We start from the raw sequence: 20,581 nt of genomic DNA, 5'->3' as shown, positions 1-20,581 counted from the left end.
ATTAACGGGCCTTGGTCATTGCCAAAGGATGAACTCTGTCATTGCCTAGGACAGACCCTATCATTTCTTATGTCGCACTTGTCCTTAGCTCAAGGACGAAATGTTCTTTGACCAAGGATGGGATGTCCTTGAATGTCCATTCCTTAGCCAATATTTCTTGATCTCAACTTTAATGTCCTTAGCCAAAGGACAAAATGTCCTTGGTTCAAGGACGGCGATGCATTCAGTGGCATAGATGTCCCTGGCCCAGGGACCGAATGTCCTTTGACCAAGGATCCCTGACTTCTCTTGCCTTAGTCTTGACCAGAATCACTCTAAATCAGAGATGAAATCACTTCTTGTTTGCCACTTAAGATACTACATTTCTTCCAAGTGAAAGGCTAATAGCAAAAGACTATAACTACCAATGGCCAACCTAGAAAGCGAAGAAGTGGGGGTCCCCATTTGCAATGGGGTAATGTGTGAAAACATCACAACAGATAGGAAGCCAACTTGATGAAATGTGGGGAAATGACATGAAAATCCATGCAAAACATGAGACAAAGGGGCCGACTTGACTTGAAATTGGAAATATTTGAAAACAAAGAGAAAACAAAGATATAGCCGACCCAATAGCCTTTCAAAGGGCACCTATGAGGATCAAAGGAAAACAATTTCCTCAATTCAATTCAAAGTTAAAACAATAGCAGAGATATAAGTGAATTTACAGCAGAGAAGAGGTAGAAAAGAGGCAAGGCAGGAGTGACTTACAGCAGAATAAGGATATTTTTTGCTAAGGAAACATTTGCCATAGAGCACCTATAAAAACATGTTCAGAAGGGATCATTTCTACATCAATTCTAATCAATTCAAGGCAGAGCAGAAGCAAATTTTAGCAGAAGAATGTGAATTTCTAGCAGAAAATTAGATTCCAAACCAAGTGTTGAGTGAAAGGAGGGAGATGTTGATATTAAAGGCCAAAAGGAAGTGATTCTTGAAACGAAAACTTGTTAATCGTGTGCAGATCTGAGTGGATTTGTTTTACCAGTTTTATGCATTTTCCAGATTTGACCACAAGAATGTGAGGAAGACAAGAACACTTCAAGAAGACGACAAAGAAGCGCCCAACAACATGAAGGGTACAATTACAGCAAGATGGCTTTTCAAGGATTGTTATGAAGATGAAGATGGAAATGCGAAAGAAATGAAGCCTCCATGACTTCTTTATGATGAATATAAGTGGAGTAGAAACAAAGAATGTTTACAAAACATGTAAGCTGAGGTGGCACCAATTCACCTCCACACTTCAAATAATCTAAAGTCTGCATGTCCAAATTCAGCAAACCTGGCCCCTAGAAAAAAGGAAATACGCATGTGGGATTACATTTAATACAATTTTACAAATCATTTTTCATTGGTCCTTTGCCTAACAGGACGTGCATTCAAAGCTGTATAATTTTATCATTGGATGACATTAAATGTAAGAGGTTGTTGCTATAACTAACCCTACCTTGGAGTTTTATTAAATTATCTTGGCTGTTCATTTAGAATCAATCCGGGCCCTTCATTTTGTAACTCAAAGTCTATAAAGGCTTGCTCATTTCATTTGTAAAAGTTAACAGTTAATAGAGGCAGAAATAGAAGTACTAGTAGGCCTTACAAATTGAGTTACATTTGGAGGGAAAAGAGGAAGATGTCAATTGTATTTGGTTGTTTTTCTCATGTTGACATATCATTATATGTAACATTTATAAAATTATGATGCTGTTACACATTTGAAAGTTCGAAACTATAAGTATGAATTATGAAATTTCAAAATATTGAGTGTTTGAAGATATGACATGTGTAATGTTTGAATTATGACGAATTGATAGTCAAATTAGGCTTTTATGTTCTCTAAATGTGTTAATTTCTTTTCTGTTTTTGTAAAGCTACGTGTTTATTTTTGTCGAGTCCTAGCTGTGTTTTTTGCCAAGTCCGTGCCGAGTCCTGAGTCTGAGTCTAAATTTTGGGCTGCCGAGTCCAAGTCGTCAAACTTTGGATAAATGAGTATTAAAAAGTATACATGTTAATTAAATGCAATAATACAAATGCAACAGGCATTCACCTAAAATACATTATTAGCAAATTAAGCAATAATTTTATAACTGTGTAATGTCCCCATTTTGCGAGCATCAAAGTTTGTAAGAATTAGCCTATCATTTGACCCTCGTAGGCTAATAATTATTGATAGAGGGCCTCGTGTGGCAGTTACTTGGTGATTTGAGACATTACTCTTCAACTGGATTCAGGTTTTGGCCTTTGCACAGGTTTTTTGACTCAGATTGGCACACTTACTATTTATAGTAAGTTACTATTTTGGGAGAGTCAGGGTTCCTATTAATAGAAAGACACCTGAGCAGAGCTTATTGGCAGTGTCAACCTTGATTGGGCCTTTGCAGCTATTTCTAGACTCAGTTCCACATACTTACTATTTATAGTAAGTCACTATTCAGGGTTTCTATTTTTAGACAGGCATCCAATCACATGGAGAATAGGGAGAGTCGACTCCTGGCTCAGACGGCTTAGCAATCAGACAAGTACATCAAGAGATATTAAAGTTTAAGTGACTAAGTGATTTATTTAATATTTTAATATTATTATAAAGTTCTAAAGTAACTTTATAATAATAAAGTCACTTTAATATAATAAAGTGCATTAAGTGAATAATTTAATGTGGGAATAAATCTTTTATCCCACATTGGCCAGGAAGGTGTTTGAGCTCTCTTAAGGAAAGAATAAAAGGAAAGGCAAGAGTTCATTCTCGGCATCCAATTGATGAATTGTAATTTTTGAAATGGGAGAAGTTTGAGAGAGGAAGAAACCAGGGTTTCAACCTTTGCACTTTGGAGAGCGTAAATTCTTCGAAGTTTAGGGCATCTGAGGTGCTGAAATAATCACTGATATTTGCCATTGGGAGTGACTTCATTCAGGGTCACTATTTATGCACAAATTGAAGAAGAATCCATGGAATGTTGAGCTGATTAATGAGTTTCATCTGGAAGTTGAAAGACCATATTGGAGGAAACATTGCCAATGCATTGTCATTATTTATTTTGTGAGCTGCTACAGTACCCGCGTCTACAGTACCCCCGTGAACAGTGCGCATGAACAGTGCCGTGAATAGTGCGCTACAGTGTCGTGAACAGTGCGCTACAGTGCCGTGAACAATGCGCATGAACAGTGCCGTGAACAGTGCGCTACAGTGCCGTGAACAGTGCGCTACAGTAGTTGGAGTTGTATAGAAGGGGATTTAAAAAGGTTGAACAGCTATGTATATTTGACAAGGGATTTGCATATGAAGAGAATCAAACCAATATACCAAGGCAGCCATTGAAATACCAGGTTTTCTATCTATGGTCATTGTATTAGAAAATAATTACTTCATTGCATCATTTGCTATTATGATTATATCATGAAATATTTGGAGGTTGCATATGTTTAATGGAGATATAATTTGCATATTCCACATTCATGGTAACATTTAACATTGATCAGCCATTTAGCTTTCATGCCAATTGTTTGCTTAAATGCCTAATGGCTGTAGGTGTACTTTGGGATGCATGACAAGTGTTTGTCTTAATGTCAACTAGCTGTACTAGTTAATTTCAGTCATTACATATTTGTGGAAAGGTCTAAAACAGCTAGTATATCATTTCTATAACAACTTTGCATTGTTAGAAGCTTTCCATAACTTCATTTGCAGCCTACAAACCCAAAGAAGACAAAGAAAGAATTCACTACAGCGGCTTCAAAACATTGTATGCCAAATGTTTGACAATATTCCTTGGTGTTCAAATAAGCAAAAACAGGGTCAGATTAGCCAAGGGATATTACAGTGGTATCAGAGCGGTTTCCTGCCAACCTGTTGGGTGATGGTTGCATTCAGTTGGTGGGAAAATCATCCGTGTACAAATCAGTTTTGATTTGGTTTTCAGTTGGGTAGTGAAAATGGGCTACATGACAACATTGATCAGCGATAAACAGGCACTGAAAGAACTTGAACAATCACAATACAAGCTCAGCCGAGAGTTGTTGCGTTTAGAGCAAACGCTTTCAAAGTTTGGGTTGCCTAAAAGATTCAATTCACTTCCTACCAGCAAAGGTCGAACACCACAAAACAAAGAAGAAGAAGTGATTAGCATGTTTAAGGAGTATAGCACTCTTCCTCAAAAAATCAAGAAAGAACTTCCTTTCATGAGTTACATGGATTTGCACCCGAGTCTTTGCCATAAGACAGAGTTTGCAAGGAAGAAATATCACACTATAGCTCATGAATTGTTTACACATGAAATGGATAGAGAATCTACACATAAGGATGATACAACTCTTCATCAAAATGATTTGGTATCTTCAAATTCCTATGAAGTATGCAGAAATTTATATGATGAATTTGATAGACATGCTGATTTGATTCAAGAAGACACTAGCACAGCTTTGGGTAATGATTTATCTAAATCATCCTTGCAAGAGGTGACTCAAGAAGTTTCTAATATAGAGGCTACTTCTGATTTTCATGACAGCGATGATGAAACCTTGCATGAGCATGAGACAGCAGTGTTTTCACATGTGCAAAATGATCCTATTGAATTGTCACATGAAAGTACTCAGAAATTGGGTACTAATGATGCATTGTATGTGGAGGATTCATGTCATGGTGAGTCTGATTTTCCAGATCAGACCTTTGAAAACAAGCTAGAAGATTCATATGTTGATACGGAATCCCAAGATCGTGCTTTGGATGGGCATGCAGTTACTTTGAGAGTGGAGGTGTGTGAAGATACTGTCATACCAGCAACTTCTACCTTATCAGTTGAGCCATCCTTTGAGGTACAAAGCAGCAGTACCTTCGATGTTGAGGTGTGCATGGATGAAAGCACACATGATGCTGCCTATCATGTAGTGAGTGATGACGAATCAGCCTCATATCATAGTGCATATTGTGAACCGGAAAACTTGTATGGGGGTCATAAGCTACAGAATCCTCATCATTTGGTTGGGCAACTAAAAGTGAATGACAATATGATTGCCACAACCATTGAGCATTTTAATGTTGCTCGTCAGATGTTGGCTACCTATGGTTGGAGTTCCTTTGACAGATGAGCATGGTGATAGTGGTTTTTCCCTTGCAGAGATACATGCACTTCGAGAAGCAATTGGAATGATGAAACAAAATTACCTAAAACTACTTGCGGATAGGGATTTTCTTCTCGAGTGGGATTGCATTTGTTATGATGCATTGAAGGGAAAGGAGGAGCAGGTCGATGAGCTCACTCATGAGCTTGAGGTGACTATGGACTCATGGCAGAGTGCCGAGTTGGCTCTTCAAGAGTCACAGTTACAGATTGAGAAGCTTACCGAGGAGTTGAGTTTGGCACAGTCTCCACCAACTGCAGATATAATACAGTTATATACAGAGGCAGTTGATGAGGATTTTATATCCACTGGTTGTAGTGAAGATGTGGTTACATCTACCACAGATATAGGTACGAAAGTTTCAGCTGGGATGAGTACCTTGGTTGAGAGCAGTAGAGAACCACTAGTTGCATCAAGTTCTCCTGAGGTCAGTACTGTGACAGTTGATGCAGGACAGTTTACTGGTAGCCCTTGTGTCACAATGGTGGATTCTCTTGAGAGTTGTGTGGTAGTACACAACGCTACTCCGTCTTCACAGAGCATTTGCAGAGTGTCATCTAGTTGGGAGTATGGCTCCCATGTTGATTTGTTTCCATCTCCTGGAAGCAAATCTATCACTTCATCCCATGCAGCTGATTTTGGATGCCAGCTTGTTGTTTTTCAGAATCAAAGGGATCAGCTGCTCGATTCAAGTGTTGTTAGTGATGAGCCATTGACAGAGGTTGGAGCATTTTACCGCGACTACACAGTGAGGAGTGCTCATCATTTTTCTTTTGATCCACACATAGAGGACTTGATGATGCATCCGTGTGGATTGGCTCCGAGATGCCATCCTTTGTGGGATGGGTATTCATCATCTTCAGAAGATGGGATTAGCAGTTGCGAGCGCTCGACTCAGCAGTTTATGGGGGATTACTTGCAGGGACAGTTGTCAGTTATACATCATGCTGATATGTATCCAACAGGGTTTGCTACTTCTATCTCACAAAGTTTTCTTATGGGTACATGGTTACAGGATGACTATGGTGTCAGTGGGCATGATGGTTTGGTTGGTTATCACATCCATGGGAGTTTACCGAGAGCTGTAGAGAGATATTGTGTTATAGACACTTCCCGATATTTTTATCTCTATATGGCGAATGGATGTGGGGTTCAGTTGTTTTGGGACCCAGGAGGCAACAGGTTTGGCACAGTGTATTGGATGGGTCCCATTGGTTTGCTTCACCACTTCTGGCATGGTGAAGTTGAGATCAGAGTAGCGCAGAGGAAGTCAGAGGATATTAGGCTTGGCAGACTTCCATTCCGGGTTTGGGATCCAGGGATATTGTGCGCAACTATGTTTATGTTGGTGCTACAGGAGTCGGTTAAGGATGTGTGGGACATTTCACAATTCTTCTTTTGGGCCTCCCGAGGATTGGAGTTTCTTTGCAGTGGAGATTGTTTGGGGACAAGCAATTTCAGGGAGGGCGGACTGTAATGTCCCCATTTTGCGAGCATCAGAGTTTGTAAGAATTAGCCTATCATTTGACCCTCGTAGGCTAATAATTATTGATAGAGGGCTTCGTGTGGCAGTTACTTGGTGATTTGAGACATTACTCTTCAACTGGATTCAGGTTTTGGCCTTTGCACAGGTTTTTTGACTCAGATTGGCACACTTACTATTTATAGTAAGTTACTATTTTGGGAGAGTCAGGGTTCCTATTAATAGAAAGACACCTGAGCAGAGCTTATTGGCAGTGTCAACCTTGATTGGGCCTTTGCAGCTATTTCTAGACTCAGTTCCACATACTTACTATTTATAGTAAGTCACTATTCAGGGTTTCTATTTTTAGACAGGCATCCAATCACATGGAGAATAGGGAGAGTCGACTCCTGGCTCAGACGGCTTAGCAATCAGACAAGTACATCAAGAGATATTAAAGTTTAAGTGACTAAGTGATTTATTTAATATTTTAATATTATTATAAAGTTCTAAAGTAACTTTATAATAATAAAGTCACTTTAATATAATAAAGTGCATTAAGTGAATAATTTAATGTGGGAATAAATCTTTTATCCCACATTGGCCAGGAAGGTGTTTGAGCTCTCTTAAGGAAAGAATAAAAGGAAAGGCAAGAGTTCATTCTCGGCATCCAATTGATGAATTGTAATTTTTGAAATGGGAGAAGTTTGAGAGAGGAAGAAACCAGGGTTTCAACCTTTGCACTTTGGAGAGCGTAAATTCTTCGAAGTTTAGGGCATCTGAGGTGCTGAAATAATCACTGATATTTGCCATTGGGAGTGACTTCATTCAGGGTCACTATTTATGCACAAATTGAAGAAGAATCCATGGAATGTTGAGCTGATTAATGAGTTTCATCTGGAAGTTGAAAGACCATATTGGAGGAAACATTGCCAATGCATTGTCATTATTTATTTTGTGAGCTGCTACAGTACCCGCGTCTACAGTACCCCCGTGAACAGTGCGCATGAACAGTGCCGTGAATAGTGCGCTACAGTGCCGTGAACAGTGCGCTACAGTGCCGTGAACAATGCGCATGAACAGTGCCGTGAACAGTGCGCTACAGTGCCGTGAACAGTGCGCTACAGTAGTTGGAGTTGTATAGAAGGGGATTTAAAAAGGTTGAACAGCTATGTATATTTGACAAGGGATTTGCATATGAAGAGAATCAAACCAATATACCAAGGCAGCCATTGAAATACCAGGTTTTCTATCTATGGTCATTGTATTAGAAAATAATTACTTCATTGCATCATTTGCTATTATGATTATATCATGAAATATTTGGAGGTTGCATATGTTTAATGGAGATATAATTTGCATATTCTACATTCATGGTAACATTCAACATTGATCAGCCATTTAGCTTTCATGCCAATTGTTTGCTTAAATGCCTAATGGCTGTAGGTGTACTTTGGGATGCATGACAAGTGTTTGTCTTAATGTCAACTAGCTGTACTAGTTAATTTCAGTCATTACATATGTGTGGAAAGGTCTAAAACAGCTAGTATATCATTTCTATAACAACTTTGCATTGTTAGAAGCTTTCCATAACTTCATTTGCAGCCTACAAACCCAAAGAAGACAAAGAAAGAATTCACTACAGCGGCTTCAAAACATTGTATGCCAAATGTTTGACAATATTCCTTGGTGTTCAAATAAGCAAAAACAGGGTCAGATTAGCCAAGGGATATTACAGTGGTATCAGAGCGGTTTCCTGCCAACCTGTTGGGTGATGGTTGCATTCAGTTGGTGGGAAAATCATCCGTGTACAAATCAGTTTTGATTTGGTTTTCAGTTGGGTAGTGAAAATGGGCTACATGACAACATTGTTCAGCGATAAACAGGCACTGAAAGAACTTGAACAATCACAATACAAGCTCAGCCAAGAGTTGTTGCGTTTAGAGCAAACACTTTCAAAGTTTGGGTTGCCTAAAAGATTCAATTCACTTCCTACCAGCAAAGGTCGAACACCACAAAACAAAGAAGAAGAAGTGATTAGCATGTTTAAGGAGTATAGCACTCTTCCTCAAAAAATCTAAGGAAACGTTAATTTCATGTTTCAACTAAATCAACCAAATCTAAGGAAGCCCAATCTACCACAAGGCAGAAAAAGCTCCAAGAAAAATTAGGAAGTTTGAATTTTACAATAGGTTTTAAATGTATTTAAGTTCCCTACAAAATATTCCAGTAAGATCTGGCTAATGTTCTTTGCTGGGAGTAAATGTAATAATTTGTGTAGAAGTTAAAAATTCAACTGTTGGTGACTTTAAACTTGGAAGAATAAAACATGCCAACGCTTTGCTATTTAGCATCTCTATGTTAGGAATCGGTTCTAATGTTAGAAGGTGCTCTGCAAGGGTTGCCTAGCCGCTGGAGAAATTTTTGTGCTGCCCAAAAGGTTTGCAATACCATTGCGCTCACTCACCTCCACAGTCTTATCATAGAAGTTTTGCAAGGCTAAATCTGTAGAGAGCACAGGTTCCTGTCATTGAAGCCCAAACATATTTGCTAAACAGGGTGGTCTGCCCTCGTTTTTTATCAAAAAAAAAATATTATGCTCCTGTTGGAGATAGAAAATTTAATTACATCTAAAGCCCTCAACTTGCATATTAGTTTGCTAGGTCACAGGTTTTGCGACCTGTAAATTCCAATGTGTTTAACAAAATTTTGTGTCCAGCTTGTATCTGGGAACGGCAGGCTCCATTTCCCATTTTTCTTAGTTTTTTGTCCAAGTAGCCTTACCTTCAACACCTAAGTGTTTCTTTAACAAAAGGTATTTTTCAGAACTCTAACTCTTCCTCAGTTTTCTTAAGCAGTTGTTCATCTTCAACATTTTTCTTCAGTTCCAAGGTTCACCAGATACTGTTCCTCAGTGTCTTCAGGCTGTGATTAATGATTGGAACTCAACAGATTGTCTTGTGTTGGGTTTCATGACACCATTCTGCATAATTTATGCTAAGAAGTGTTCAGGTGAATTTGACTTTGGTTTCAACCAACCATAATTTAATGCTTTTCTATGGCAGGGAGAATAATATCTGTCAAAAGTTGTTATCATGTTGATTGAATTTTTAAGTTTCTTTCCAGCCTCTTTGTAATGTCCCTTTCCGTAGAGCAGTCCGGAACGACTAATTAGCCTATTTAATTCCCATAGGCTTAAGTCAGGTAAAAGGGAATAATTTAATTTAATATTATCTGACAAAGTATATTTTATGGGTAACCATAATATTATCTAATAATTTAATAAGATTTATAAAGTGACTTAAGTGGGAAATTAAAGGAGATTAATAAAGTCACTTTATCTTTCGGGTTTAAATAAAATATCAAAATAGCGGGAATTTGAAAAGTTTTTTCTACAGGCTTCCGGGGGTTGTTATAAAAGGACATTTTTTAGCTCATTTTCACATGCTTAGATTATTTCTCTTAATTGGATTTTGATAGCTTAATCTGGAGCCAAACCCTACAATGGAAACCCTTGGGCAATCAATTTCAGTGGTGAAACTATCCACCCTAGCAGGTTACAAGGCGCATCATTCAAGTTTTACAATTGCACTTCAATGTTTGAGTTCGAAATTTGTGAAATCTTCAGAGAAGACAAATTTCAGTTGTTAATATAATATTCAGCAAGATTGGATGCCATGAGCAGTTATCGAACATGGACACCATTTTTAGGAGGTTATGACAATTGAAGGATAGGCATTAGGAGAAAGGTCGGCCGCCCAAGCAAATAGGTAACTGGATTGGAAGCTAAGTATTTTCCCTTGGTCGATTAAATGTTTTACCTCTTTTATGTTGGCAGCCTGAATCCTTAGCTGGTCATGGTGAATAAGGAGGATTTTCTAAGTTAGAAGGGGACACCAATCAGGAATATCAGGGGCATGAAGGTTAAAGAGATCATTTTCTTTTTGCTGGCCGATGAGGTAACCAAATAAATGGGGTGTTTGATATTATAGCTCCAGTTAATAGCAGTTCCCTTGAATCTTAGTTTGGGCTAAATCGTGGAGTTTGGGGAGGCTGTCCCAATAAGTCATTAGAAGATTATTTCAGTTTAGGAATTTCTTCCAGCTGGATGTAGAAGTTGACAAGAGCCAAGTTACCTTCCTAGTCCCCCAGTTCGTGCTTCAATTTGCTTTCCACTGTGTTGAACATGAGAAGGAGATTTTGACTGATATTGAGAGTTAACATACAGTACAGTTGCTGCTGTGTATTTCTGGTATCTGCCATAATATTCTCAGGCGGTTGTATGTATTGAAAGGTCAGGAATTATACCTCTATACAAGTAAACTTATTTTCTGCTATTGTAAAATTAGAGGAAACTCTGTTATTGCAGTTTGTATGCATTTTGGAAGAAACAAATTTTACTGTTCAATCATTATATATTCTCTTTCACTCTCTGAGTTATTACACCATTTCATTACCTCTGCAAAATAGCAAACTGAGTATTCATAATATCAAACAAATTATTGGAAGGAAATTTTTTTGGGTCAGAAGTAGTAAGGGACTCTACGTGGTCGCTGTGTCTGTGGTTCTTTGGTGTAATGTCTCTTTTGGGATTTGAATCTCCTCATCAAGATTTTCTGAGTTGTTTCCAGTATAGTAGCAAATATCTTTCTCAGGAATAAATAGAAAAAGAAAGGATAAAGCTTTTTTCAATTGATCAGGATTAAATAGGGTTAGTGTCAGGGTTTTTGAAAATAGCAGCAGAATGAAAAAAAATTGAAAATTGCAATATGTAGTAAAAAAATACCCTAAAAACAAAGGTGTGCAGAAAGTAGGAAATGATACTTACCTAATACATGCACATAAGTAGCACATTAAACAAAAGGAAAAAACCAGATATCCATATTTTGCTTAAAACTACTAACCTGATGGTTGCCTGCTTGTACCGATCTTATATTGTCTCCACTTCATATCAGAAAAGCAGAACAATAGAAGATTACGTCAGGATTTTAATATTGGTCCACTCAAAAATGTTCAGCCACACTCAATAATAGCTAGGAATATAGGTGGACATAAAAAAACACGATTTTCATGTTACCTGTTTTCCACAAAAGATATAATAGCTTGCAAAGTTGCTGAGAATCCTGCCAGCTTGTTTTCATCTCCATATCTGTGAGAAATTAAACAGTAATTAAAAGAAAAACTCATTTTTTGTGCAAATCAACTGCAAATGTTGACCTGAACTAGGATTACCAAATTTATTCTGGCTGTGTGTTAAATGCAGAGAACAAACCTTGAGTATATTGGCTTCCCAGAATGGCTGAGTATGAAAAAATGCTTCTTCCTCTTTCTCCATGTTATTGATGTATCATCCTGCATTGTCCGTGTCATGTGAGGCTTAGTTGCACATGCATTTGACCATGAAGACTATGTGTTCATCTGGAACTGACAGACCCAACAAAGAAACTAACTTAATACCAGATCATGCAAGAACCATGCCTGACATCTAGCTATATTTGTTTTGAGAGGCTGCTGTACAATAGCTACAAACATGCTTTTAAAGACACAGATGAACAATTGCAGGAAGCATAGTCATCAATATAACTGCAGATCTAAGCATTCTCAAACATTACGCTAAATTTTCCAAAAGAATCAAAAATAGGTATACCGAAATTCTTTCCAATTCATATGTTCAATGGTTGTTCGACATAGTCACCTACATTTGTTAGAGTCAAGATTTCAAGTGAAAGCTAAATACAGAGCATGGTGTCTCTTGTTATAGTCCAAGTTGTAAGAACCTTGACCACATTAAATGAATCACATGCCATAATATTGTACATCATTAAAGCTCTTCAGCCACTCATCACAAGTCAATATGTCATAATCCCATGTTTAGTTGTAAATCCCTTGTGAAACCTAATGAACCATCATGTGGCTCAGTAATGGAATTATAAAATTCTTTGGAAAACTCAGAAAGAAAGAAAGAAAAATGGTACATTTATGTTCAACAATAACTAGAGTTTGTCAATGGGACTACAAAGTACACTATTTGAATGAAAATCTCAAGAGCTCTATATACAGTTAAACTATGAAAAGATAAAAAAGCTCACAAAATGGTATTTGACAGTGTGAGAACAAGGACAAAATAAAAGAATAGATGCAGAGTCACTAGACTGACCTAGCAAAAGAAAATAACTATTTACATATACAGATGTCTCACTCTCATATCACAAACAATCATTATTTGTTATTGGATTCTCCCACAAAAGCACAGATGTTGCTACCCCATATCATCCTGGCTCTTTAATATATTTGTATTCAAAGCAAATAAGTGACCTCATAGTAGAATAATTGCAGGTAGGTAACGTCATATGTCCATATATCTTTGTATCCAACTGGAATGATGCCCTAGTTGAGAGACCTTATAAATTGTCATATTTGAAGCATGTACAAACTAAATCCTCGCAATTGCAGCTCCATTGAAACTTGCATTAAATATTTGTTACAGTTTAAGCCAGCACATATTTGAGACCCTTTTTCCTCTATAAGAGGGAGTACAGTCACCAATTCCAGATACCGTCTAACTCCATACTAGCTTTTGCTAAAATTATGAATCCCAAAAAAAAGTAAAACAAACTATATCATATTAATGCTACTCCATTTGTGTGTAGGGTTCTATTTCAGATATCATTATTAATCAAAGATTCAAACACCACTTCAATCTTCCACATTGAAGTTAGATTTGCTTCAGATTTAGTCAACTTGTGTGGACTCTACTTCTCAATCGTTAGAAGTTAATGGAGACAGTACTGCAAATCTGAAGCATGCTATTTGACTTATTTGCCATACTCTAATTAGAAATACAAATTTAAACTCAGATTTTAATGTTATTCCAAGTTGTCATTCTGTCAAACACTTAGCAAACACAAAACTATGGCAAATGTCATAGCATTTGTCACTTGCTGATTTACCAAATATTTGTCGAAATAACAGAATGACTGGCTTGGCACATTACACCAAGGGCAATTATTACAAATTTTCTCCTCCAAATCATTGGTAAACTAGTTTTCTAGACTAAAGATATTTTCAAGACTGAGGATTAAACCAATGCAATTTGCCCCTACCCTAGAAGACTGTGAGCTAAATTTAGTATCCAAAAAAGTGGTTCCTTTTGACTAGAAAGGAGAAAGAAAGAATGGAATTATATTAATATCCATAGATGACCATAAGTGGGTCAATGGGATTCAAGAGAATAAGATTATAAGAGTATACATTAGAGAGTTAAAAAAAGAAAATGCGAAGAAGGTCCCACCAAAGGGAAGAACAAAAGCAATGTAGAAAATATAAAAAAGGTGATCACCCAAAAGAGTGGTATCGTAATAGGCAGAAAGGGGAACAAAAACTCCAAAGAGCAAACAGCAACTATAGATGAAAACTAGAGATCATCAATTATCATTGTCTACATTATAAGTAGTGATGTCGCCAATGACATCATTGATCACTGTGAAAGGACCAATACAAGATCTAATAATGTTCATCAAGGGGTGTTGAGAACCCAAAAGGTACCTGTCGTGACGTTTTCACACATCGCCCCATTGCAAATGGGGACCCCCCACTTTTTCGCTTTCTAGGTTAGTTGTCTTAGTGTGGTCAAATCTTTGTTATTAGCCTCTTGCATGTACTTGCTTCGAGGTCGATCAGGTCTCTCTTTTTAGGATGAAATGAGATACAACACTATCTTCAAATGGTTTCCCTTGTTCTAGAGCAATCCCAATCGCCATGACTAAGGATGAAATTCATGAGTTAAGAAATATGTAACAAAGGTGGAATTATCAAAATCTCTTGGCTTAGGTCAATTAGGGTTTGAAGAGAGCATGAGCAACAAGAATGGAGGTTTGTCCCAAGTGCATTGAAATGTCAGGACTTAGTGCAAAGGAACCTTAAATGACCAATTTGGTGAAGATAGTTTTGACAAAGGATGAAGTTTTGAATCATGATTTGCCTTAAAGATGAAATTTGATAAACTTAGTCTCAAAACCTTGACAAGGTTTTGAGTCACAAACAAGATTGCAAAGCTATCTTCAAGAACCGAATTCGATCAAATCTTGCAAAGGTTTTTGATTTGGCCGACTAAGAACATATGGCAAAGGTGCCTTGAATTTTTGCCTTCAAGCAAATATGGCAAAGGTCCTTCAAATTTCCGCCTTCAAGCAAATATGGCAAAGGTCCCCAAGAATACCAACTTGATTGCAATGCTATCTCTAAAAAGCCGCCACTACATCGCACTTGCAATGGTCTCTCAAAAAGCCGCCCAAGGTGTTAACTTGCAATGCTGGCAAAGGTTATTCAAAAATCCACCCAAGTGTGAATATGGCAAAGGTCATCCAGAATCCCGCCATGATGCTATGATGGCAAAGGTCTTCCAAAAATCCGCCAAGGTTGCAAAACCAAAGGGTCAAAACCATGATCAAAATAAGAGGTCGGCTCTCTTAAGATGAGCGCTCACCAAACAAATGCAAATTAAAATCTTTTTTTGTTCAAGATACAAGTTAGCCTAAAGGAAGAGGAAATGAATAGACATGTCTTTTGCCCTAAAGCACCTATATAAGGAGACTTGAAACAATCATTTGATCACCACCACAAAATGAGTCTTCTCTTTAATAGAGAATTTCACGAACGAATTAGCAGTCCCAATCAGCATTATTAGCAAATGTGATCAGCAAGGCAAGGAATTTAATCAACATCAACAGCAAATCTGGTTTAGGAAGCATATCATTAGCATTCATTGTTAAAATAATATTAATATCTTCTATAATGGTCGTCTTCTATTTTTAGTGGTCATCTTCTATTTTTAGTTGTCGACTCATTTAGCTTTTTAGTTAATTAGCTTTTAAGCTTTATTTAGCATTTAGCTTTTTCTTTTTAGTTAATTAGCTTTTAAGCTTTATTTAGCTTTTAAGCTCAATTTGGCTTTCACGCTTAATTTGGCTTTCACGCTTAATTTAGCGTTCAACTCTTTAATCTTTTACTTCAACGTTATGTTCTAATTATAGAACATCGTCTTGTAACCTCTATACATACGTGTGTATATCGTTCAATGTAATCATCTGATTATTGAATCATTCATTCAATTTATTTTTCATGGTATCAGAACATGGAATTAAAAATTTCGAAAATTTTTGTTATTAAAATTTTTCGAAGTTTTTATTGAAGAGATTTTTTTAAAACTATTTTTTTTTTTTAAAAAAGAGCAGATTCTTTTTCTCTTCCTGGGCAGATTTTTTTTGCAGGTTGAAATTTTCCTAGGGTTTCTACAATTTTCGACTAGGGTTTTGACCCTTCAGTTCAAGTTGAAATTTTATTTTGCTTGCAGGTTCTTGGTGGGTTTTTCGAGACCTCAACTAGGTCACCATCAGATTTTTCTGGGTGCATCGTTTTCCATGCCTCAATTTTTGAGCCGTCGGATTGTATTCTGATTTTAGATTCTTGGTGGGTTTTTCAAGAGCTTTTCTGGGTTGGTCTCAGATTTTTTTGGGTGCCTCATTTTCCATGCCATGAATTTGCCTTGGACTTAAAAACAGTCCCCGATTTTTGCTAATTCTGTGGACGTCAAGAATTTTGGTGTCTTTTGGGCATCGTTTATGTTGAACATCCAACCTAGAGTTTCTGCCCCTATTTTTTTTGCATTTTTTTTGAAAAAAAAATCGTCAATATTTTTCTGTTTTTTTTAACAAAAAAATCAAAGGTATTTTTTTATTTTCTACAATTTATTTTTTTTTCTAATTGTTTTCAAGAAAAATTTCAGGTTTTAAGTTTGCAAAAAATTTTAATTTCTGGGTTTCTTCCAAACCTCAAAATTTGTCCCAGAATTCTCCTCCAAGGTTTCAGATTTTTTGTGCAGCTACTTCTATTCTGATTTTTGAATCAAATTCTTTTGTCTCATGCTTTCACTAGACCTCATTCAACCTCCATTTTTGTGATGGCATCTTTGACCAGCATCATGTTGGAACACACTCAAAAGTTCAACAGCTGCCACAACACCTGGAAACAGTGCATGTTCACGATATCTGAATATCTTTACCTTTATTAGATTGATTTAGGCCAGACCTCGTCTTACAGGTCCCAGGGTTTTCACGATTTTTTTCCTGAAAAATTGTATGTCAATTTTCTAATTTTTTCCACAAAAAATCATGGGAGGGTTTTCACGATTTTTTCCTCAAAAATTGTTCGCGGGGTTTATAATTTTCCCTTAAAAATTATCTCATCTGTAATCCGCGATATTCGCGTAAGATTTTAGTTATCTGGGTTTTACCTTTTTTTCCACAAAAACGATGATTTGTAACCTCAGATTTCTTGGTTTTTCGATTTTCTCCTCAAAATTGTAAATTCTCTTTTTGAGGGTTCCTATTTCAGGATTTAGAATTTTTTTCCTTAAAAATTATTTTGTCATCTGCAAAGCTTGCGTGGGATTTGTAGGTTTTCACAATTTTTTCTTCAAAAATTGTTTGCTGGTTTTTACGATTTTTTCCTTAAAAATCATCTGTAATACGCGAAGTTCGCGTGGGATTTGTGATTCGCTAAGTTCTCTAGGTTTGATTTATTTTTCTCCTCAAAAATCGAGCTTTGTTGCAGTCAGTTTGGGTCCCACTTGCCAGGGCGAACATCTGCAACCGTGGTATCTTGCAGTCAATTTTGGAGTTGGTACTCTTCTGCAAAAGGGTTTGCTGATTTTTTCCTAAAAATCATTGTTTCGGGCTTCAGTAATTTATGTGTGCCAGATCTCTAATTCGCGTGTGAAGGCTACATTCGCTTGGATGGCTTTTGGTATTCTTGGTCATTTACATTCTGCAGATCCTAGGAGGGTCTCCGTAGCAGCATAGTGCTCTTTGCATGTGTGATGATAACACCTGCAGTGTTTTCTGTAGGGTATTGAGTACGATGACCATTAGGGAGGGTGTTAAAATAATATTAATATCTTCTATAATGGTCATCCTTCTATTTTTAGTGGTCATCTTCTATTTTTAGTTGTTGACTCATTTAGCTTTTTAGTTAATTAGCTTTTAAGCTTTATTTAGCATTTAGCTTTTTCTTTTTAGTCAATTAGCTTTTAAGCTTTATTTAGCTTTTAAGCTTAATTTGGCTTTCACGCTTAATTTGGCTTTTAGCTCTTTAATCTTTTACTTCAACGTTATGTTCTAATTATAGAACATCGTCTTGTAACCTCTATATATACGTGTGTATATCGTTCAATGTAATCATCCGATTATTGAATCATTCATTCAATTTATTTTTCATTCATCAGCAAGATAAGCGAATTTCATCAGCAAGGTCAGCAATCCCAGTCAGCATCAAAAGCGAATTCAATCATTGAGGGTGCAGATTCAGTGATCAAGAAGCCAGCGAATTCAATTCTAATTTGTATCTCTTAACCTGCGATTTTGAAGGGCAAATCTACCTATATTGGCAATTTTGATAGCAGATTTTGATCATTTCATTGATCAAAATGCATTCTCAAGAAAGGCGAGATTGATTTGAAGATCTTTTATCCTAAACTTAGGAGCATTTTCAGTCCAATTTGAAAGCAGCCTAGACAGAATTGTGTGAAGTCACATTGTATCAAACCTATAACAAGCACAAAATCAGGCATTTAAAAGTGGAAGGTAAGTGAAATTAGTATGTATTCTATGTATTTGACACACTTTTGTTTGCTTTGCAGGTGATTAAGTGAGGAATCGAGGACAAGTCAACATCAAGATCTAGCTCGAGTCATACAAAGCAAAGATCAAAGTCAAGACCTTGGAGCATGAAAGAAAGATAATTTACTTAATGATGAAGGAAAGTTTTACAATCTTGAATTCCCTCCGGGAATCCAAGAGCCAAAGTCAGTACATTGAAAAGTTAACCCCGACAAGGTGCAGCATTCATCAAGTGTATCATGAACAAGTGAAGATCAATCAAGGTCATCACACAGCCCACATCAAACATGATCAAGGAAACAGATAGTTTCAAAAGAGTTAATCACGATGATGAACCAAGTCTACAAGTTGAGAAAGCGTCCTAGTCATCATCCCAACAATCAGAAAGTTCCCCATCAACATGTCATGATTCACTAAACCAAGCTCATCCATGAGGGCACAAACTCCTATGTACCTACCCCAACTGCCTATTGGTTAACTATTCTAAAGAGGACATGTGTCCAAATGCTCCAATTATTTCATTGGCTATGAAGAGTTTGTTGTAACAAACCCTAATTAAGGTTTTCATTGTAAAATCTCGACCATTGATCTCAAATTGATCTGAGCCTTTGAATTGTAAAGACCTATCTATAAAAAGCTCAAGCTCTTCATTTGTAAAGGGGTTAATAGAGAATAATAGCAAGACACTAAGAATAGAAGAATAGTTAGAGTAGAATAGGAGAAGGCAGAAATTGTTGCCAAATTTGTAACTAAACTTCCTTTTCATTGAAGTTATGGTGGAATGTGTTGTTTCTTTACAAGTGCATGGTTTCTTGTTGGATCTTCATGTTGGATGATGAATAATTAGATGAATGAAAGGAATTGTGTATGATTAATGATGAAGCTCCTAATCCATACCACTAGCAGTTTGTTGATTGCAAATTCGCCTTATGTGGTCAAGTGGAATACTCGAATGAGCTGAAGTTCAATAGTTATTCAATCATTGATATGCATTCAATTAATGGTGTCTATGCTTGATAATGATTGGAAAATCGTCTAATTTACTTAGAAGATTGCCCTAAGCTTTGTGGAGTTGATGCTTTGCATGTCAAAGCAAGGCTTAGTTGAGTTCCCCAAAGATCATTCATTGTTTCTTGCATTCTTAGGAGTAGCATATTCTTCCTAAACCCTATGTCTTTTGCCATTTTTTATTCTCCAAGCAAATAGTTAGAATGTAGATTCTAGCAGTTCAAGCATTCAAATATTTGTGCCTTAAAAATCTGACTTGCAAAATTTTTGGATAAAAACCCCCTCTATTTTCATCTGCTGGTTTCCGTCTCTTGGAATTCGTGCCTTCACCAATTCGACCTCGGAGTACATGATGGCATCTCTGACAAATATAATGCTCGAAAGCAACCAGAAGTTCAACGGCCACAACTACAACACCTGGAAGCAGCGTATACTGACCATATTTTAGTACCGATGTCATGATGCAGTTGTTTTGGGCACATCTCAACATCCAACCACTGCCGGAAAAGATCAAGACAAATGGGATGAGTGCAACCGGGAAGCAATCATGCTCATCAAACTCTCTGCCACCGATGAGCAACTACCTCCAGTACCGTCCGGCAAAACTGTGAAGGAGATATGGGATCATTTGAAGAGTCTCCATGAAACCTCTGACAAGAGCAGAGCATTCTTTCTGAAGAACATGCTCTTTTCAATTATGATGGATGAAAGAACACCTCTGCAGGATCAGTTGACGAAGATCAAGGACATCCCTGACCAACTTGAGGCGATTGGTCGCACAATGGAGGAAGAGGACATGGTCGTCATCACTCTGAAGAGTTTGCCAAAATCTTATGAGCCTTTCATCGAAACGCTCAATAGCACTTCCACTAACGTCGATTTGGAAGTTTTTTGATCTTTGTAACAAGCTTTTACAGCAAGATCGGTGACGCCAGCAATTTGGAAGCAGTACCAGTTCCACCTCCACCGAGCAAGCGTTCTCCGCCAAATCTTCTATGCAGAACAAAGGTAAGGCTCCATCTTCTAAGTCGAAAAGCTCTGGTTCTTCTCAGGACAGCAAGAAGAAGAAGAACGTCTAGTGCAATTATTGTCATAAGTTTGGTCACATGAAGGTCAAGTGTCGAATTCATTTGACTTCTGAACAAAAGAAGCGGGGAGGGTCTCAACAGAAAGCAAATGTCACCGAACACTCAGAGCAGAAAAAATCTACTTTCTATGCTTTTATGGCCAAGAGAACAGCAAATCCAGTACACTCTTCTGCCTGGTATATTGATTCAGGGGC

At 37.2% G+C, this 20,581-nt stretch overlaps 1 protein-coding gene across 2 annotated transcripts in view; it reads right to left on the bottom strand.

Moving 5' to 3' along the window:
- The window catches only part of LOC131046456 (vacuolar fusion protein MON1 homolog), a 224,606-nt gene that overhangs the window by 171,528 nt on the left and 32,497 nt on the right, over positions 1–20,581 (bottom strand). For both annotated transcript variants that reach the window (XM_057980206.2, XM_057980207.2), the window contains exons 2-4: positions 11,889–11,968; positions 11,694–11,765; positions 11,521–11,560 (exon numbers count right to left, since the gene is read on the bottom strand). In XM_057980206.2, coding sequence (XP_057836189.2) covers positions 11,521–11,560; positions 11,694–11,765; positions 11,889–11,968 — 192 coding nt within the window. The remainder of the gene's footprint in view (positions 1–11,520; positions 11,561–11,693; positions 11,766–11,888; positions 11,969–20,581) is intronic.

The sequence above is a fragment of the Cryptomeria japonica genome, chromosome 7 (genome assembly GCF_030272615.1).
Source record: "Cryptomeria japonica chromosome 7, Sugi_1.0, whole genome shotgun sequence".
NCBI classification, from domain to species: domain Eukaryota; kingdom Viridiplantae; phylum Streptophyta; class Pinopsida; order Cupressales; family Cupressaceae; genus Cryptomeria; species Cryptomeria japonica.
The sequence above is the reverse complement of the archived record's forward strand: the minus strand, read 5'-3'. Positions and strand labels throughout refer to the sequence as shown.